General features: G+C 37.8%; 1 protein-coding gene across 2 annotated transcripts in view; it reads left to right on the top strand.

The window, feature by feature from the left end:
• Positions 1 to 14,950, top strand: part of il1rapl2 (interleukin 1 receptor accessory protein-like 2) — a 690,042-nt gene that overhangs the window by 628,604 nt on the left and 46,488 nt on the right. For both annotated transcript variants that reach the window (XM_038295945.1, XM_038295944.1), the window contains exon 9: positions 4,657 to 4,802. In XM_038295945.1, coding sequence (XP_038151873.1) covers positions 4,657 to 4,802 — 146 coding nt within the window. The remainder of the gene's footprint in view (positions 1 to 4,656; positions 4,803 to 14,950) is intronic.

Raw genomic sequence — 14,950 nt, 5'->3', positions numbered from 1 at the left:
TCTCCATAGTTCTGGTTTGCTTTGATTATTAGTTGGATTTTTGCATTCCTGCCTTTGTTACTGTTTTTGCCCCCTTTAAACTCCCAAGAAATCTCCTCAGCCTCTCTGCATTTGGGTCCTCTACCACAACCAAACCCTGACAGTACTCAATGTTATTTTGTTTTACTCACTCAACATTTATGAAACATTTGGGGTCAAATAGCTGAACAAACAAAGAAACAACATTGATTTGCAAAATGAACACACTATATGAGCCCAGTTTAAAGTGGGAGTGATATCTGTGTATTGCAAAAAAGAAAAAAACATATTTAAAGTCGCAGGGAAGTCATATTTACGTCAAATCATTCTGTCTTAAACATGTATATAAATGTACTCTTTATCAGATGATATTGTCCCAAAATTTTGAAAATTTGTATAAAAAAAAAATAATCCTGTCTTAAAATCTGTGTTTTGTTATCTTATGCAGGCCAGTAAGTTAAACATCAGCCTGAACACCTAAATTCAGCCAATAATATACCAAGCGTCATCTGTCAATCACATTTTTTCGGCCATAGCATTTTGATTCATATGTCGCAGCCAATATATCCAACGGTTGAAATAAGAATAATTTCCTTTCCCATTGAGTTCCGTCCCAGTGTTCACGGGGATGGACGTCTGTGTCTTCAGCAGGCGTAGAGCTAACAGAACTGGCAGCGTTGCGAGGCAAGGGCTCAAACATGTACGGCTGGAAGCCTTCTACACCAAACCAAGCTTCTGCAGCCCTGGCGTCCTCTTCCACAACATCTTCATCCCCGCTTTCCTCCTCTAAATAAAAAATGTATGACAGAGGAGACTCATCCATGACCTCCGACACTAAACTCTCCTCCTCTTGCATGTCTTGCAAGTCACCAATTTAGTGCTAGTAGGTTCCCAATGGAATTTCCCACTGGGAACCTACTAGCACTAAGGTGCTAACTGGTTAGCAAGATGCTTCCGACAAACTTGCTTGTGAACCTTCCGCCACAACAACCCGTCCCCTTGATAACCAATCACATTCACTTTATTCACTCGTGTAAAGTCATGCAACACTTAGGAATAATTTGAAAATGCATTGATCTATAGCCTTTAGTGGCTAAAAGCTAACTGTGTTGCTTTGAAGGGATCCATGATTAGTTTAACAAAGCAGTGTCACATTGTCCAAATTTACATCAGTCAAACATGATCAAATCGAAAACAGCTCTGCTAATGTTAGCCTTCCGTTGTTTGCTTTGTAGGTTCTAGTCCAGTAAGACCTAACACAGTCATCAACCCAGCATGCATTGCACAAGTGAAAAAATGGCAGCCTACGTTGAGGAAAAATATAAATTTTATAGTTTATGTAAATTACGTTTTCAAATATGACAAACAGAAATTTTTTAACTAATAAGAATATGACAACATATTTAGGGGAACATTTTCAACTAGTCGTAGATCCCTTCAACAGTTAATTGTCCACTTTGTGGATCATTGAATATAATAACCCAACCAGGCAGACTTTTAAGGCAGAAGTTATTTTACAATTTGTTAGAACAAACGGCCAGAAAACTCGTTCCTCTTTTGTAGTTTGCACCTTCTGTTAATGAAAAAGCCTGGTTCAGAACAAAAGCATGGCATTTTTTAACACAGTAGTTATGTTTACATGGGCACAATCAGATTGAAGGCCTGCTCAGATCAAAAATGTGTTGTCAAACCATGTCAGACTGAAGATTCTGATTAGGTTCGATCTGAAAGAGATTTAAATCCGATTGAGAGAGGTGTTGTTTACGAACTCTGTTCCAATTGGCATCTACACACCCAATCGGATCATTGGGTGTGTAGATATACCGTAAATCCTCTAATATAGGCCCGGGCCTTTTTTTTCACTCAAGTGCATCGCGGTCCAGGCCTTTATTGGAAAGAGGCCAGAATTAGAGACAGGCCTCTATTGCTATTTGAGCAAAACAGACTACCAGTGGAAGGAATAAAAATGAGCTTTTGTGTCTATTTGAACCTATAAAACACTAGGTTCATTTATTGAAAAAGTACAGTTACCATGTCTCGCTTGGTTTGAAGTAAAAAAAAAAAAAATCCTACAATTCTGTTTAATCCTCCTCCTCAGTTTCCTCCTCCTCAGTTTCCTCCTCCTCTTCATCTCTCCCTTTAATCTCCTCATCACTCGCGCCAGTCTCTATAACAAGTTAATTATTGTACAGTTCCTCTTCGTCCTCCTCATGTTCTGCTGCGTGTCTGTTCTCTTCCTCGCGCAGACGGGCAGCAGTCAGGGCCTGTCGTCCAGCAGCGCAGGGCTGTGGTACTTGTATGTTACTACCACAAGTATAATGTTGAGGTTTATAGCCCCGGCCTGTATGAGAGACCGAACATTATTTACCTCCTGTGACAGCGAGACCGGCCAATGTTAGAGTCCAGGCCGCTAATGGAATACAGGCCAATATTAGAGAATTTACGGTATACGCCTGTTGTATCTGCTGTGAGCTACAGTAACAGCCATTTAAAATGTACCTTCCCCGTCAAACGCCAGCCAAATGGCAGCCCACTACCCTCCAACTCCCAGCGAAATCCCCTCCAACTTCCAGCCACTGGAGTGACCCTCTCTTGCATACTTTTTACTCTGACTCCACCCTTTCACTGAATTACAGGTCTGACGAGGCAATGGTGCTTCTCTTTAGATCTTAATGTCCACAAATGTTGACAGAAAGAATATTTTCATAAAAATATCAATGTTTAAAAAGTAATAAAAGGGGACCAGCCAGGGACCCATCAAGTTAAGCGGGGAAATTTTGAATGACTATTACTATATGGTTTTAGCCAGTCAGTGAAGCTCACCTTTTCCCCTGCAGTTCTTTAAAAATGGCCGAGGGTCGTAAGAGAAAAAGTGTCTACGAAGTGTATAAGAGGAAAAGAAAGGCCTCAGAAGAGGCAGATATATCCCGGATTCCTTTGTGTTCAGAGCTCTGCGCAAAGCATTATGGAAATTGCTGTCTCAGCGGTAACAATAGTCTGTCTCTACCCTAGAGACTGACACGGGAGTGGATTTTCACTCCTGTCCCGTCCCACTCCCACAGACAAAAATTGTGTCCCGTCCCGATCCCGGGCCAGAGTAGAAATCTAAATCCTGTCCCGTCCCACTCCTGGTGAAATTACTCCCACTCCCATTCAGAATGACTCCCGCTCCTGCATCACTCCCATTCTTGTTGTTTTTGAGCACGGGTGAAAAACTCAGAGCGGAAGCACTGTTGGTTTTTGGGTTGTGTAGTTTTTTTGACTCGCATTATAGTGTAGGCTTCAAGGAAAAAAACTACAAAATGGCGGCGCAAGTACTGGATTTTTTTTCTTTCTATTTTATTTTATTTTTTGGCATCAATCCTAGTTTCTTTTAGTTACTATTGGTTTGCTCCCGCTCCCGTCTGCTCCCGTTAATGTTTAATCCTGTACCGTCCCAATCACGTGATCGTTACTAATACTGACTCCCATCCCACGGGAATCCCACGGGAATCCCACGGGATTCCCGTGGGATTCCCGAAAAAATGTCAGTCTCTACTCTACCCAACATCAGCAACTAATAACAAAGATGGAGCAGGCACCATGCAGTGGAGGAGACCAACAGGGAGCAAAAAGTAATGACCATCAGTCCTAACGATCAGTTAACTGAGTTCATTATAAATTCCACTATATAGTCCCCGCTATGCATAGGGAGGGCGGACGTTCGGACACAGTAAAATTCTATGAGCTATGAGAACAGCAACTTTTAAACATAGCGTGCACGAGGAGAAATGGGCTTGTGCATGCTGTTGCACGCGTGGAGAAGCGCATCTTTTAAAATACTCGTGAAAATCCTCCATAATACCTTTAATGCCCATGAAAACAGAGGTTTTAGACATCTGGGAAATGTTTCTCATATTTTTCGTAGCTATAGTCCATTATTCTTTTTCTTCTTTGCTTAAGGAAGCAGTGCAACAGTCTCCTTCTATAAAGTCAGTAGGTAAAGAAATTAACTTAAGTATCGTATTTAAATTATGGACCTCTTAAGACAAAAATCTGAACTTATGAAACTTATGCCAGTTTGCAACACATTGACAGTAGATTACAAACAGCCAATGTCTGTCGTGGTCTGGAATCTTTACTATGACAACGTGGCAGGTAAATAAAAAATGATGGAAGCAGCTCACACTGAAGGTCTCCAAACTCTCAGGTCGCTGAGATCATAGTGCATAGAAAATACTTCTGAAGCGTTTGTTCTAGTCATGGTCAAAATGTGCAAACTCCTACAGGGTTTGAGGCCTGTGTGTTTCCCATGCAGGCAGATTCACATTCCTTTAAAGCTGCCTTTTACCAGCACACACTGTGCCAAGGAGGAAGAACAAGGTTCTGTGGCAGTACTGGTTGGGTTCTTTCCAACAAGCTTCAAACTGCTCTGAGTTGTTCTCACAAAATCCAACTTTTTAACAAAATAGTTAAATTGGAAGAAATTCATACCAAAAACAAGGCAGGGGGATTTTCTATCTTCGATAGATGAGTAATATATAAAAACATGTCTCTGAGAGATGCTTGCTTCTTGGAGATTGCTGCTTACAAACGCTTTTTAGTCTCAAATTATGCACAACGGTAGAGATTTAATCTGTATGCTCTTGTCTTTTTCAGGATCTTGAGGGAACATTTAGGTGAGAAGGTAGTGCAGCTGTCCCTGACATTTGACGCTGTGGAGGAGGCGGATCTGGCTAATTACACCTGTTATGTTGAGAACAACATCGGGAGGCGCAGCGGGAGTGCAATACTGCAGAAGAAAGGTACATCTCTGGTTTTTCCCCTCATGGTTTGCAGTTGCTGGTTAGCGTGGAACAAATATCAGTCCTTTATTCTTTCTTGATTCAACAGAGAAAAAAAAGGTCATAAAAATTAGGATCAAGCTTAAAATCGTAGGGAAGTCATATTTAATTCTCAAATCATTCTTGCCTAAACATGTATATAAATGTACTCTTTATCAGATGATATTGTCTCAAAATGTAGAAAATTTATATTTAAAAAAAAAAAATCCTGCTTAAAATCTGTGTTTTTTCCGTTATCTTATGCAGGCCAGTTAGTTATACATCAGCCTGAACACCTAAATTCAGCCAATCCTCTGTCAAAAATAAATAAAGAAATTGACAAACATGTCAAGTTTGTTCTCTTGGTAAACCAAAAGTATGTGCACGGCATCTAAAAGTTAGAAAACAGATAAATAGATAAGAAATTCTAATCGATAACATCATAAACAAACACTGAATTCATCATCTACAGTGTAAACACAAACCAACAAAATCAGCTTCACAGCCTATAAAAACAAAGAGAATAAATTAATAAAATAAAAAGGTCAATCAAAGCCCACAGATCATTGCCGAACAGATTTGTCCATTTTTGTGGCAAAGGAAAAATGCTCTAAATAGAGAAACCATTTTACACATGAAAGGGATGGAATGAGCTTTTAGAGGAGGGGTCTGTGGAGAGATGATGAGTAGTTATTTTTTTTACGCGTAATAGTTTTATTTATATTTAACTGGAGTTCCTCTGTCTGTTTTTAAATAGATAAACACTATAAAAACCTTTTTTATATAAAATTTTTGTTTACTGAAACGATTAGGAACCTACAGAGCTTTATTTCACAAAGCAGGGTTAGTGATGCACCTCGTGAAGTGAAATGTATGGAGTCAGAAAGGGCTCAAAATGTTTGTAAACTCTTAGTTAAAACTGGAAAAATATAAGTTGGAACATTTTTATTTAACACAAAATAATAAGAGTTGAATCTAAATTTATTTAGTATTTTAATTACTTTTTTTTCTTTTCTTTATTGCAGTTTTAGATTTCCAGATTCAAATCAATTTCAGTTTCTATTTTTTTTTTGTCTCAAATTCCTCTTTAGAGTGCGATTAGATGTTTTATCTTTTATAGAGGAATATACCTTCCTAAGTTTAGCTTGAATAAAGACATATTAAAATACTCTATGTACTTTACATAATTAGGGAATCTTATCATTAATGGCTGCCTGTTATGTTGCACATAGACACATTTTCTATAAACACAAAAATTATGAAACACAGAACGTAACATTTTTACCAGTAAACAATTTTTGGGTCACATTATATCCATATTTATTAATCTAATCTGTTTCTACATCCTATATCCTTTTATGATTTTTAGATTGTTTTCTAAGTCTTAAATATGTACCTTATATCTAAACCTGTAAATATATATCCTATCTGTTGACTCTAATTCTATGTGGTAGATATGCCACATAAACATTTTGCAGGTCAGTTTGTGGCCACACCCCCAGGGCAGAGGAACGAATCAGACAAGGAGGCATCCTTTGAAGGACTTCACCCACTTATACCCTGGGGGTGTGGCCACAAACTGGGCATCTCTCTTCCTTATTTTCATAGTGATCACCTGCTCGGTAAAATGAAACTGTTTATAGAGCAGATGTGGGTGGAGCTACTCAGGATAAGACCGCCTTCTTTCTGAAATGGGGATCTGATAAAGTTTAACGTGTTATTTTTAGATTTATGAACCAGCCTTGACTCTAACACTGTTTAAATTTCAGCTTTTCTTAATTCAGTTTGATGCTCTACATCAAACTGAGTTAAAACAAGGCTGATTTTCTTGATCTTTGAGCTTCTTGTTTTTTTATAACCTGCTCTTTGAAATTCATTTGGCTCAACTAACCTGGTTCAGGCTACTACCTGGTAATTATGGGCCGTGTTGTGCATGAACGCTTTCAATGAGCAGCGTTCACTAAATACTTTCGTATTTTTAGTTAACGGTGAACTGAACGGATCAGTTTGGCTTAATGAACATAAATGATAGTGACGTTTACGCTGTGAGTAATGAGCGACACACACAGCTCACGTTTGTGTAGAATTGATAGCTGCACTTTTCATTGGATAACACAATAATCCCACCCCCTTGATAAACGACCAATCACATTCACTTTATTCACTCGTGTAAAGTCGTGCACCGCTCATGACTCACGAGAAACGACTTTAAAGGGTGAAATATGAGGTTCTATTGTGGAGGATTGTGGCTTAATTTACCGAATGAACTTCAAATTAGGTTTATGGACTTTTTTTTAACATTTTTCGAAAAGTGATATATGAATGTGAGCTAGTTTTTTTCATCTTTGTGAGCTGAACTTTTAGCTCCTTCTTTTTAACTATAAACATTTGTAATGGGGATACTATGGTAATGAACCAATATGGATTAATTAGATAGTTTTCTCTCTTAACCATCGTCCTGCTGTGTCAAACACAAAGAAACATGAATTTATATGTTTCCTTGGTTTTATTTCATGTCAACAGTTCGGCTAATGAGTTGAATCAGTTCCACTCAGCAGAAACACACTGGAATAAACATGAAGATGCATCCAGGATCTCTGGAGCCTTTAAAGTGTGTTCCCCCCTAAAGCAGAGCTGTTTTAGTTTCCTGCTTTACTCTAGCTTACTAAATATAAATCCACGTCTGCTCCAGTTACCTGGAACACATCCTATCCCTCTCTACGTTTCTGTTAACAAGCAGCAGCCCTCCGGCTCTGGAGCCCATGCTGCTTTTGTGGCTTAATAAATATTTGTAGACGCGAGCTGCTTCCGAGGTAATTAAGCCTCTAAAAGTCTGCTTGTTTTGTTGACTTATCTTTGAGAGCTCTTCAAAAGCTTGTTTTCAGTATGTCTGTAGGCGGCCCTCAGCAGAGAGAGCGAGCGCCGCTTATAAAGTTGCAGTATTCGTCTGCAGACGGTGCGGCTGTTTAGGGCCTAAAGTGAAAAACCATAGAAGAAGAAACACCAGAGCAGAAAGTCAAGAACTTCCATAAAACAAGGATAAATGCAGATCATCACCTGACTATTCATAGACTTTAAATGTTTACATGTTTTGCCACGTTAGGCAAAAAGTATATAATAATTATACATTTTAAACCAAGCTTTCTGAAACATTTAAACTTTAAAAACCTGAAATTCATGTTTTGATGTAGCTCCTCTTTAGGTGAGAACTTTGCTGAATCATATTTTACTGCATTTATAGGTTTAAGACCTTTTAGGCCAGTCTCTATCAGCTTTGAACATCTGGATACGGAGGCAAATTATCTCATTTATGGGGCCAAATGGGGTCCTTTCCCATGTTATGGCCCCTGCACTGTAAACACGCAGAAGTATCTGGAAAAACCCCTTCTACGAAACTCCTGAGAAATTCTTTGCTTTATGAGTCATAGCTGATGTCTGTTAAAATGCTTATTTTCTCTTTTAATTCATATGATTTATTTTTTCTTTTTTTTTTCTTGTGAATGTGGTTTTACAGAAACAATCCCAGGAATAGTAGATGTTAACGTAGTGACAACTAAAGAGCTTCCAGATAAAAATCAAATAAACATAATTCCATCAATCAATATAAGGAGAGAATAACTGGTTATTATTACTATTACTAGAGTTTTCCTCTGATCAATCAGGGGTCTGAAGCCTTGGCCTTGTGGCTCATTTCATAACTAAGAAACTCATTATTGTCATTTTTTTTTTTTTTTTTTGGTAAGTTATACTTTAGTTCTGCGGCTACATCATGGCCCCCGCTGGTAAATTTGTTCCAGAACCGCCTCTGATTTTATTTCCAGACTGTGGACAGCAGCTTTTAACATTGTAGCGCAGAATCAGTGCATTTAGGTCTGGGCTTTGACTAGGCCATTCCAAGGCTATGTTCAAACAGCAGGCCCTGATGGTCAGTTACATTTTTTTTTTGATGAAATGTAATCTGTTTAGCGCAGTTTTTCATACTAATGACTAAATGCAAAGTTTATCATACTTTATTATGCTTGAAAAGATCAGATTGTGTCGATCAGACACCTGTATGAAAGTCGGATATGAGTCGAATATTAGCAAAATGATTGGATTTTTTTTGCATTCTCCTCCAGCGTCAAGGAAGCGTACAACGGAGTATTAGGGCAGGCTAGAGATTTAAAAAAAAAACAAATTATTTTGAGAATAAAGACATAATAATACAAGAATAAAGTCATCATACCACAACCCATTTCAGAAAGAAAGCTTCAGCTCCGACCAGCATACGATGGTCAAACCGCTCCTCCAATCAGCAGCCTGAGTCCACTTTGACATGCTGCCCTATTTAATGCCTGTGCTAAAAGATTTCCTTATTTGTCAAACAAGAGCCAAAGTATAACTTCACATGATGCTCCACATTCCTCATTTTAGTGAAAACAGTGCTTCTTTTAAAAGTTGTCATAAATACAAATTGTTTCTTGTAATTTTAGGACTTTATACTCTTAATATTAAGACTTTATTCTCTTAATTTAATGACAATTCTTGTTGTGACTTTTTTCCCGTTATATTACCAGTTTATTCTCATAACTTTACAATTTTATTTTCGTAATTTTATGACTATTCTCGTTGCGACTTTATTCTTGTAATTTTACGAGTTTATTCTCGAAATAGAAGAGGGAAAAAAAATCGGTAGCCTGTCCCTAATACTCTGTCGAAGAATCCTAATACACGACCATCATAGAGATAAAGCCAATCACTTTCCCATTTCATGACTCTGCCCCCTAAATGCTTGTTTGCAGAAACAGTCCTCTGCTTTTCAAAAGAGTGTCTTTGCTCTACGCCCCTAAAGCCTGAATTATTTTTGGTCTGAATGCACCGTCATTCATATTTTATTAGTATCTGATATGGCTAGCAGCCATTTGCAAAAGGTGCTTTTAATTGCTTTATATCCACGATAAGCGCACACCTAATACCTAATCTGTTACAGACTTCCTCACCTGAGGGGTGAATCTCTGCTGCTCCCCCAGAGCACCAACAGGGCTCCTGACTGCTTCCCTGATCGATGCTGTGGAAAAACAGAGAGCTCTACAGTTATGATCTACTTGCTGATACAGCACAATTACACTAAATTTGCTGTCTGTGGGCATGTGGACATGAAAAAATTTGAAATAAATATGAGAAAAAAATCAAATATATACATGAAGCTCTGACTTCTCCATCTGCTAACGGAGAGGAGAGGCCAGTCTGAGACAGAGTTCAGGAAAAACAGAACCAGGGAGATCCGGATGATAGAGCAGTGCTGCAGGGGAAGATGAATTTTACAGTTAGCTCAGGTCTCTGAAAAGACAGCTGCATGACTGTCCTCTGCACGAAGTATACGTCTGAAGGTAGGGGTCGCTTTGGTGAAATGTTGAAAAAGATAAACTGACAGATAAACAGTGGGGGAGCAAGAAATCAGAGAAAGATGCAGGCATGGATGAAAGCAGGATGTTTGACAACAAAGGAGGATAATAGGTGAAGAAAAAAAGAGAAGAATGATGCAAAAGTATGGAGTGAATTTCGTTTCATTATTGTTTCAACCAGATAGCATGTTTTGTAAATAGCAATAAAAAATGTAATCTGGAAACTAAACTTTCAAAAAAGGTTTTTGAGAGAATATTTTTCTTCTTTAAAATACTTTTTAGGATTTATTTTTTTACAGAATTCCTATTGTCAAATGTAATTGTTTTCAAATTTCTCTTTTTCAGATTGAGTTTTATTAACTGTATTGTTTTCAAACTGTATTTTATAGTTTGCATGGTCTTCTTGTTAAGAACAATATGAAAACTTACTCTGGACAAATAAAAATACGGTTACTGACCAATAGAAATCTGTCTTTGCTCCTCACCCCAGAGGAAAGCCTGCCTTCAGAGACTGCAATCTGAAAAAAAAATTATATTAAAATAATATAAAAAAATTTAAATATTATTTTAAATAATATAAAAATAGATGTTTTGAAAAACAAGGGCAAAGTTCCTCTCAAAATCTTTATTATTAAGATATTTTTCTGGATTGCATTTTTTATTTTCATTTACAAAACAGGTTCTTTGCTTGAAACAATAACTGAACAAAATTCACTCCATACAGGTGGTGGGTTTACAAACGTCTTTTCATTTAAACACCTGACTGCTGCTGTGTGCCGTACCTACAAATGTGTGCATGTTTAAACAGCAAAGCTTTAAAAAAAAACATGCTTTACTGCCGGTTTTACATGGAAAACATCTCTCATCATTTCATGTTTGGCTTAAAAACATCCAATCCTTTATCTTTTAAAGTCACTTTAAAAAAAAAAGAAAAAGACTTTCTGTACTTACTGGCAGTTTAGGATGGCCTTCTATGGGTAAAACATTTTTTTCTTTAGATTTATGGCCTAAGAGATGAATAGACTTTGGTTCAAATTGGGTGAGATTTCGGATATCCAGGCGGTTTATGAACATTTTTTGGGATTGGATGTAGATGCAAAAATGTCAGGGCCGAAAATCGTTCCCAGTCTGAGCCTCGTAATTATGCTAAGTTCAGTTAATGTTCTGTTGAGCCATGTTAAACCTCTGAGTTATTTTTTTTTTTTTTCTTTTTGGGAACATTTCATTTGTAAATTGTTTTTTCCACTTTTTTTTATTTATTTATTTTTTTTTTTTATTGCAATGTAAATAAACCACCTGCCTCAATGGACATCAGCCTGCTGCCTTCTTCAGCCACTTTGGCCAGTCTATCTCACACGGCCCCTTAAAACTCTGTTTATGTGCATGGTTAATACAACTATTCCTAATTGGTGCATATTCATTATTTGTTTAATAAAAATCCTTCTATTTAAATGCAATCAGAAAAATATTAAGTGTGTTATTCACTTTTGCCTTCACTTTTTTGGAAACACAGGAAGTAACAATCAGGCAAATAAATGAGCTTAGTGCTTGGAATAAAAATCCTTCATTCCTTTTGAGACGGCATGAAAAGTCAGCTGAAAAAAATAACAAGAAAAGGGACAAGAACAGAGGGACAAAACATAGAGCAAATATTGGATGTCTACTCTATTAGAATTTGTGTGTCTGTATAATAGGTCTGTTTCATGTGATGCCTTCTGAATTCAGAGGACCCCCTGCCTGTCTTTGCCTAGGGCCTCACATTTCCTAAATCCGCCCCTGCTAGAACAAGTAGTTTAACGGACTCCATCATTCTCCTGCTCAGTGTTGATTGACAGCAGACAGAGGGAGCGCAGCTCCTCTTATGAGGCTGAAAGTATTTTTTATTTAAACATGAAAGGGGAAGATGTACACTGGAAAAACAATCTAGAAATAAGTAAAGATGTTTTAAATTAAGTGTATCTACCCTTAATTTGAGTAGGTAAATGGGATGATTTGCCAATGGAATGAGTATTTTTACTCTTGAAATAAGATATTTTGATAAAAATGCACTTGAAATAAAACAATGCGATTGTGTTTTCTTATATTAAATGTAAATTGTCTTGTTCCTTTGGTAAAATGTTTCTTTTCCCTTTTCAATTCAAGAACAAATTCACTTATTTTAAGAAAAAAATGACTTATCTAGATTTAGATTTTTGCCAGTGTGATCAGCTTGTTGTCTAACTGCTGGGGTTTCTTTGGGTTTAGTCAGATAAACAGTCTGTTTTTTTCCTCCTTTAATAAAATGAAGCCGCTTTAACCGTCCAGACTGTTGTTCTTAGAGTGACTAAAACTATTCAGTCAAAGAAAGTATTTTGTAACTTTCTCTTTCTGAGTAAAAGTTCACTAACTGGGCCAATTGTTCCAGATCCTCCTGCCTAAATCCTTGGAGCTAATAGGGTCACACTCGGGTCCCTGAACACATCACGGCAGCCTAAACAAAGCAGAAGTTATCTTAAAGTTAGCGCCTGTTATCAAAGCTTGATTTCATTCGCCGAGTGTGTGTGATTGAATTAGGATGTGCCCTCACTCTGCACTGACCCAAGGTAATGGCTTGATGCATCCGTGTTGCAGGCATGCGCTCGTGCAGACACAGGCACCTACAGCACACGCACCGTCCACTTATTGTAACTGACGGAGCAGAAAGAGCTGCCCTCAGCCACCATGACGGGAGTCTTAGCAGAGAGGGGAGCGCAGGAAGGGAGACAGACGAGAGGAGCTGACAGGAGAGGGAAAGTGACAAACTGGTAGGACAGATGAGGACATTGTTCCTCTGATGCCTTTCAAAGTTCTGTCAAAAGCTTGGAAAGATTTTTGTATTATTATGGAGGCCGTGACTTTAAGATGATGAAGCAAGATAATCCCCACATGGCTCCTGAAGATTGTTCTAAAAGGTTACTAGGGACGGCTAAAGGGGGGAACAGCACCATCCACTGCAAAAAGCAATCTAAAAATAGGTAAAAAGTTCTTAAATTAAGTGTATTTACCCTTAATTTAGGTAGGTAAATAAGATGATTTGCCAAATTAATAAGTATTTTCACTCTTAAAATAATATAATTAGATAATATGGGCTTGTAATAAGACAAGGCAGTTTTTCTTATCTTAAATGTAAATTGTCTGGTTCTATTGGCAAACTGTCTTACTTACCTCCTTCAAGACAAAATAAACATATTTTAAGAAAATATGATTTGTTTAGATTTCAATTTTTTGCAGTGTGAATGGAGGCTACAATCCTTTATGCCAGGGGTCACCAATTAAAAGTCAGCAGGGTCAGAATAAAGAAAATCATCAACCAGTAAAGGTCCAGAGACATTTTTTATTATAATCTGTTACTTTAAACAGAATTTAACACGGAAATAAAATGAGGTTTTTATGCATCCATGTTGCACATTGACTTTTTAAGTAAAAAAGAAAAAAAAAAAACGAAATTTTTTTTACATTTTAAAATATAAAGTTTTTGTTTTTTTTGTAGAAAAAAAAATCGATCAGTTTGGTATATAGACAATTTCCTGATTCACATATTTTATAAAATTTTATAAAACACCTGAATTGACCGTTTGTTTGTTTTCTTTCTTATTTCTGTCTTAATGTTGGCAGTGGGCTTTATGCTGCCCTGCAAGGCTTTAAACCTGGGTTTGAATGGAGACTAAGCCATTCTAAAGCACATATCAAGGAGCTCATTTTGAGCCTGGATCCATATTTATTTTTGATTCTGTTCATGGTGGAGAATCCTGCTTCACAGCAGCAGGTTGAGCCAAACATCCTCTAAATGTTCAGGGTCATCTTTGAGCACCATTTCACTTTTCTGTCAGTAGTTCTTCCAGCAGTCCGGATGCTCTGGAGGGCTTTACCATATTTACAGGAGAAGCAGCGCAAGTGAAATTAGACACTTGCCACAACATGCAGTATTTTATAAATGTTTTAAATCAGGTTGGGTCCGGATTAGCCAGCAGGGGGGTCTGGATCCGAACTGCGGTCCACTAATCCGTGATCCCTGATGTATGCAGTCTTCTCAGGTCTGATTCCTGCCTCTGTGTAGCCATCAAAAACTAAAGGCCAATAATGGTTAAAAAACACACACAAAAAAGTGAAAAATAAAAGTTAAAACAGCTCTTTATCCCTTATGAAATGTAGCTTAATTAGCTTAATTTGAAATATATAAAATCAATTTTCAGGTCAAGATAAAAACACATAGCCATGCGGATAGGCAGGGAGGACAGAGTTTCTCAATTCAATTCAGTTTATTTATGTTTCCCCAATTCACAACATGTCATCTCAAGGCATTTTACAGAGACAGTTCAACCAGATCTCCCAGTCAGATTGATTCAAAGTTTTCTATCTAAGGAAAACCAGCTGATTGCATCGACTCATTGACTCATCAAATACCATCCCTCACACTAAGCATGCTTGTAGCGACAGTGGAGAGGAAAAACTCCCATTTAACAGGAAGAAACCTCCAGCAGAACCAGGCTCAGTGTGAGCGGCCATCTGCTGAGGCCGACTGGGGTTCTGCAGACAGGAGACAGGAGACAGAAGCAGAGATACAAAAAGAACCAACTATCCACCTGCTCCACAGGCGACCCCGTCCAGGAAACACAGCCAGGAAGACGAGCTCAGAGCCAGCTCCCATGTCCAATCTACCTCATTTTAATTCCGACTCATGTGTGACGGCCTCAGAGGTTAAAGGAATAGTGCACCCAAAACATGATT

The sequence above is a fragment of the Cyprinodon tularosa genome, unplaced genomic scaffold, assembly GCF_016077235.1.
Source record: "Cyprinodon tularosa strain WSP-4 unplaced genomic scaffold, ASM1607723v1 ctg363, whole genome shotgun sequence".
NCBI lineage: Eukaryota > Metazoa > Chordata > Actinopteri > Cyprinodontiformes > Cyprinodontidae > Cyprinodon > Cyprinodon tularosa.
The sequence above is the reverse complement of the archived record's forward strand: the minus strand, read 5'-3'. Positions and strand labels throughout refer to the sequence as shown.